Consider the following 6,134-nt stretch of genomic DNA (forward strand, 5'->3'; position numbering starts at 1 on the left):
AACCGGGATATGAAGAACTTAGGCGTATTTCGACTCAAAGTTCAACTGGGGTTTTTGTGGATTCTCTCCTAAAACTTTAACTCACAAGAATTAACTCAAATATCTCTAACTTTTATTGATGATCGAAAACTTTTATTTATAGTACAAGTTTCCTAAACCGACTAAAACTAGTAAAGCTCAAAGATAACAACTAACAAACTTATCTATCTTTATCTTAAGGATAAAGACAAATCACAAATCACAAACTAAAAACTATCTATATCACACGCCTATCCTAATATAATTAACAAAATAAGAATCCTAATTAGACTCAATAACAAAGGAATTAGACTCCTAAGTATAATAGGATTCCTTTATCACTAAAACACTTAATTAAAATTAACTCCTAATTTACATAGAATTCTAACAGAACTAGAACTCTACATAAATACTACTTCTATTTCATATCAGGAGACCTCTTAGGTTAATCCTACAACATAAAACATAATTTAGCATTACCAAATCCTATATAAATAGCCAAAATAACTAATAGTCACAAATAAGGTACAAATAACTCAATTATTATAAATTACGCAAAATTAGCTAGAAAATAATAAATGAAGAGAAAAAATGACTCTAAACATGAGGAAAATTAGGTATTTGAGTGATACAAATATCACTTATCAATTTGTTGTGCAACCGACAATTCAGATAATTAAAATTGTGTTAAGATAAGAATTTTTGATATTCTTCTTCAAAAGTCTCTACAAGAAATCTGAACTAGCTTAGAATTTTGTAATAGCCTAAGAAAATTATTTTGTAGTTCCTTTTTGGAATTAGTGTTCCTTTTCTTCGCTCAAGGGGTCCAAACTAGTTGGTTTTCTGAGCCTTCATTTGGATAGGTTGTAAATTGGTCTTTGCAATTAATAATAATCTCACTTACCTAGTGAAAATATATTTTCAAGACGAAAACTTTTTGTAATTTTTGCTTAGAGATAATTAGATATATTAATGGTTAGAGTTATGAATTGACAAATGTGTCGGTGAAATAAGTATAATTAATATGAACCAAATACATTATTCTTTTAATTACTAATAGGCAAATAATTGAAATGAGAAAATTGAAAAAATATCTGCAATTCCATTAAATTTGATTACATCACTATAAAACAATATTAGACCAATTTAGATTCAGCAGATTTTGAAGAATTTAATTAGTACTACCACATTATAAAATCAAACTTGTGTATTGAACGGGTTTCAAAATTAATATAATTCACGTAGAGGCCTCAAAGACGAAGCATATCCAAGTGGATGGGGTATGTGTTATAAACCATGATATGAGCAAATGAATGGATTGAGAATCAGACTATATAAAATACATATATCCCATGTTTTCACGTGCGTAGAAGCGTATAAGATGACTTGAAAAATCTTAAAAAATTAACAGCAATATCCATCACATTTCTAGAGTTATAATTCCTTTAAATGCGCACATATGTGAAGTAAACATAATCCTCAAAAAACATAAATTCTATCCTTAATAATAATAAAATAAAATAAGGGGGTGGTGAATGCGGGTGGTGGTGGGAGAAAACTCACCTTCCTTATTGCTTTAATTCAACAAATTTTCTATCCTATCCACCTATAATTTTTTCCTTTAACTCAATTTTCCAGACTCTATATTGTTCTTTATTTATTTTCTATATTTGATTTAAATGTTATGGATGCCTGCATTTCAACCTAATATACATATATTTATGTATGTGACTTAATTTCTTCACCTCTACATTGGTAGTTCTCTTCCTTTATGTGGGTATTCAGCAACCTATAAACATAGATTCATTTTTGCAAAGTTCGTGAATAGCTTTATTCAAAGTTATTCAGGTATGCTCCTAATTTTTTGTTCACAAGTCAATTTAATATAATAGTTAATATACTTGTTTAACGTAATTAAATTTTATGGTTCATTGTTTATATTTTATATACATATTTGCAAAGATATACTATTTGATGATAGAAAAAAGTACTTTTAGATCTAATATCAAATGTTGCTTATTGATTAATAGTAAGAACTTCATATCTTCGTTCATGCGTTTTGTGAAAGTAAAGCCAATTCCTTTATGAGTCTTATTCCGTTTTACGTATTAATGCTAAATTTTTTTTATTCTTAAGCCAAAATATATTCATTGTAATTTAAGGAAGGAAGACAATAAACTTTTATAAAAAAAAATGAGAACAATAAATTGAATAAATTGTATAATTAATTAGTGTAGGACTTATTATTGTTGCTATTTATGATTTAAATTCCACATTACGTAGATGGATGCATAGTTATTGATTTTTTTTTTCCTAAAATATGTATGGATCAGACATAAGCAGAGAAATTTTATAAAATAATTCAAGTTTGTCAAGACCTGGCTAGAGCTTAAGTGATTTCAGAAGAAGCATAAATCACCACGAATCAATAAAAGTACTCTAATGTTTTTTACAATTCATTTCAACAGTTCTACACAAACATTGGTGATATGGAGAACACTAATAAATCTCGACCAACTCGTAACTTCAAACCCTCCCATAATAAATCGAGAATTGATTCCAAAAATCGACATCTTGCGAAAGCAAATTATCTGGATATTGAGCAAAAACAAAACATGGAGGTTGTTGTAGAAGACCAAAAGGAAAAAATACTGCAAATTACGAAGAGGTCACCGAAGATTAATAAGGGACAACAAGTGGAGGGAAAGACGAATAATGTTGAGAATATACTCCAAAAGCCTCCATGTGGTAAGAGAAATAAAAGAAAAACCTCAAAAAGATCAAGTTTAAGTTACTTGTTAAAAGAAAAGAACTCGAAAATTGCAACTAGCAGTGGAGGAGATGTTGATAAAGGATCAGATAACCCAGACCTAGGACCTTACCTACTTAAGAAAGCTCGAGATATTATCTCGTCTGGAGACAACCAAGAAAGGGCATTTGAATTTGCTCTTCGAGCAAAGAAATCATTTGAAAGTTGTGGATATGAGAAGCCAAACCTTGATTATGTAATGTGTTTGCACTTTTTGGCTTCTATGCATTGCAACACATGCCAATATAAGGAAGCCATTTCTCTTCTAGAACATTCCATTGAAATTCCAAAAATAGAGTTAGGCCAAAACCATGCCCTTGCCAAATTTGTGGGGTGCATGCGGTTGGGGGACATCTATGCAATGATGGGTCATATCGAGGAGTCGTTTGATCGATATAAAGTTGCTTTGGATATTCAGAAACAAGTCCTTGGGGATAAAGATACTCGTTTTGGAGAGACTTGTCGGTATGTAGCAGAGGCTTATGTGCAAGCATTTGAATTTGATGAAGCGGAGAAGCTGTGTAGAAGGGCTCTTGATATCCGTAAAGTAAATGGCTGCCCTCCTTCAATTGAGGAAGCTGCAGATAGAAGATTAATGGGTCTTATATGTGATTCAAAAGAAAATTACGAAGCTGCTCTTGAAAATTATGTATTAGCAAGGATGGCCATGCATTGCAATGGGCAGGAATCAGATGCTGCAGTTATTGATTGTAACATTGGGGATGCATATTTAGCCTTGGCTCGTTATGATGAAGCAATCTTTTCTTATAAAAAAGCGCTCAGTACTTTAACATCTAGCAAAGGCAAGAATCATCCAGCAGTTGCTTCCGTTTTTGTCCATTTAGGAGAGCTTTACAATAAGATCGGAAAATTCAGTGAGTCCAAATCTTATTGTGAAAGTGCCTTTGAGATTTACAATAAGAAGCCTAATGATACCGATGTGGAGGATGTGGCAAATGGTTTTACTGATCTTGCAACGATCTATGAGTCAATGAATGAGCTCGATCAAGCCCTTAATCTATTGCACAAGGCACTTGAACTACAGAAAGATCAAGGTGTACAAAGGAGCAAGATTGCAGGAATTGAAGCACAAATAGGGGTGATATATTTTAGGCTAGGGAACTACACTGATTCCTACAACTTTCTAAAAAGTTCTGTTTTGAAATTTGAAGCTTCAGGGGGAAAGAAATCATCCCTTTACGCGATCATCTTGAATCAACTAGGTCTTATATGTGTGCATCTATGTAAAATAAGTGAGGCTTCTCAACTATTTGAAGAAGCCAAGAGCATTTTGGATAGAGAATACGGGACGATTCATCCCGATACTCTAGGGGTTTCTAGTAATCTTGCTAGCACTTATGATGCCCTTGGAAGGTTGGTGATCCTCCCTCATCTTTATTACATTACACATACTAACTTCTTTTTTTCTGTCTAACTTATTATGATCATTCTTATCATATACTTTCTTGATTATTAAGAAATATTAGACAAATGAGCAAGTCTTATCAGGTTCATATATATAATATATATATATATATATATATATATATAATATAATATATGTATCTTTGGTAAGAAATTAATAGTCACCTCTAGAAATTAATTTGAGGATGAGCGAGATACATTTTGCACCCCCCTTCACTAGTATATGAATTAACACAACAATTATAAACGACATATTTCATCTCGTGACACTATGACATTTTAAATTATGAAAGCCTAATATACAACTAATCTTTCAAGAAGGCAATATTTTATGAAATTGGTCTTTGGATGCCAACATTATGCATAATTGTATATTACATCCTTGACATAATACTTTTACAGGGTAGTAGATCAAGAAGTTCGTTAATATTGTATAACTCAAGTATTAGTTTATGTCTAATTAGAATGCAGGTCGTAGACTCGTAGTTTATGTCTTGTTATTCATATAGAAGGTTAAAAAAGTGAAGCATGGCCCCAATGGTTAATTTTCTTACATTTCCCTTAATACATAAATAGATGCGAAGATGCAATTGAGCTTTTGGAATTTGTGGTGGTGATGCGAGAAGAGAAACTTGGAACAGCTGATCCCGTCGTGGATGATGAGAAAAGAAGGTTGGTTGAATTATTGATCGAAGCAAGGAAGGTTAGAAGAAGAAAAACTAGATCACTGGAAATCCTTCTTGACAAGTCTCTATAACTGATCATATATTTTACACTGATTTGATAATTTCGATAAAATAATTACTTGGATTTTAAAGAAATTTCCAAATAATATATGTATACCTACAAAAGTTAAATTTACAATTGTTTGATGCTTTGTAATTTTATTCATACCAAATTTGAGGATTAAAGCCTCTTGTGAGGACCAATAACCTTAACTCTAGAATATTCTAAAACACGTTGCTTCAAATTATACGTAGTGCAACTAAGCTAAGAATATTCAATAGATTTGGTGAAGTTTTTCTATCATTTATAATTTTATTTTGCAGGGTGTATATATTTTTAATATTCAGATTTATGTCGATGTGTCATTTTATCTATTTTTAGAGTAGTCTCGAAAACTAAAACTAACTAAAATCTAACATGATTAATTTTCTAGACAATTTTGTAGTATACTTTCCAAGATTTCGACAATATTTAGTTTACTCATGTGATCATATTATCGATATCAGAATATTTAGTTAGGGGAATAATGTTTGCTCCATTTACATGGCATGCAATGAGCAACAAAAATCTAATTAGTCAGATCTTAGAAGCGAAAAAGAACTACAAATTGGTCATTTCACCTAAAAGTTCACAAATAAAAATATTATTAGTAGAAAAAAAATCAATTTTAGAAAAAATCTCTCCTAAGATTGTCGCGTTATTATTAGTTTATATTATCAAACAAGTTAAAACTTCCAAAATTCTCCGAATTTTATTGAATAAGTTTTCAAAAACGAATAGATCTAGATTGTTGTAACTGCTTTAATTGCAGCATTTAGTCTTTTTACAAGACAAAATAAAGAAAATATAGGCATTTTATTCAATAAAAGATAGCGGCAAAAATATCGTCTAACGGAAATGTCACCCTCAATAAAGGCTTCAATTAAACTAAATAATATGATTGTGAATAATACAATAATATGAATAACGAGAACAACCTCATTATCGCAAAGTAGTAACATAATAAAAATGACAAAATAAAATCCCTCAAAATCTTAATTAGCTTCTCCCTCATTTCTTATAACAAAAAGTGTTAGAGTCTCCTAGGTTTTGAATGATGACAAACAGTTACAAAGAATAGTTGTTATTAAAGGTTGTTCTAGGCTATTGGGAAACA

General features: G+C 30.8%; 1 protein-coding gene across 1 annotated transcript; it reads left to right on the forward strand.

Moving 5' to 3' along the window:
- Window positions 1–2,338: 2,338 nt before the first annotated feature.
- Window positions 2,339–5,020, forward strand: LOC104907658 (protein KINESIN LIGHT CHAIN-RELATED 2). Its single transcript, XM_010696618.4, is given in 3 exon segments — window positions 2,339–2,458; window positions 2,460–4,201; window positions 4,829–5,020. Coding segments are annotated over 3 exon segments (2,043 nt in total). The 3' UTR covers window positions 5,010–5,020.
- The last annotated feature ends 1,114 nt before the right edge of the window (window positions 5,021–6,134 follow it).

Source organism: Beta vulgaris, chromosome 4 (genome assembly GCF_026745355.1).
Source record: "Beta vulgaris subsp. vulgaris cultivar EL10 chromosome 4, EL10.2, whole genome shotgun sequence".
Classification (NCBI taxonomy): domain Eukaryota; kingdom Viridiplantae; phylum Streptophyta; class Magnoliopsida; order Caryophyllales; family Amaranthaceae; genus Beta; species Beta vulgaris.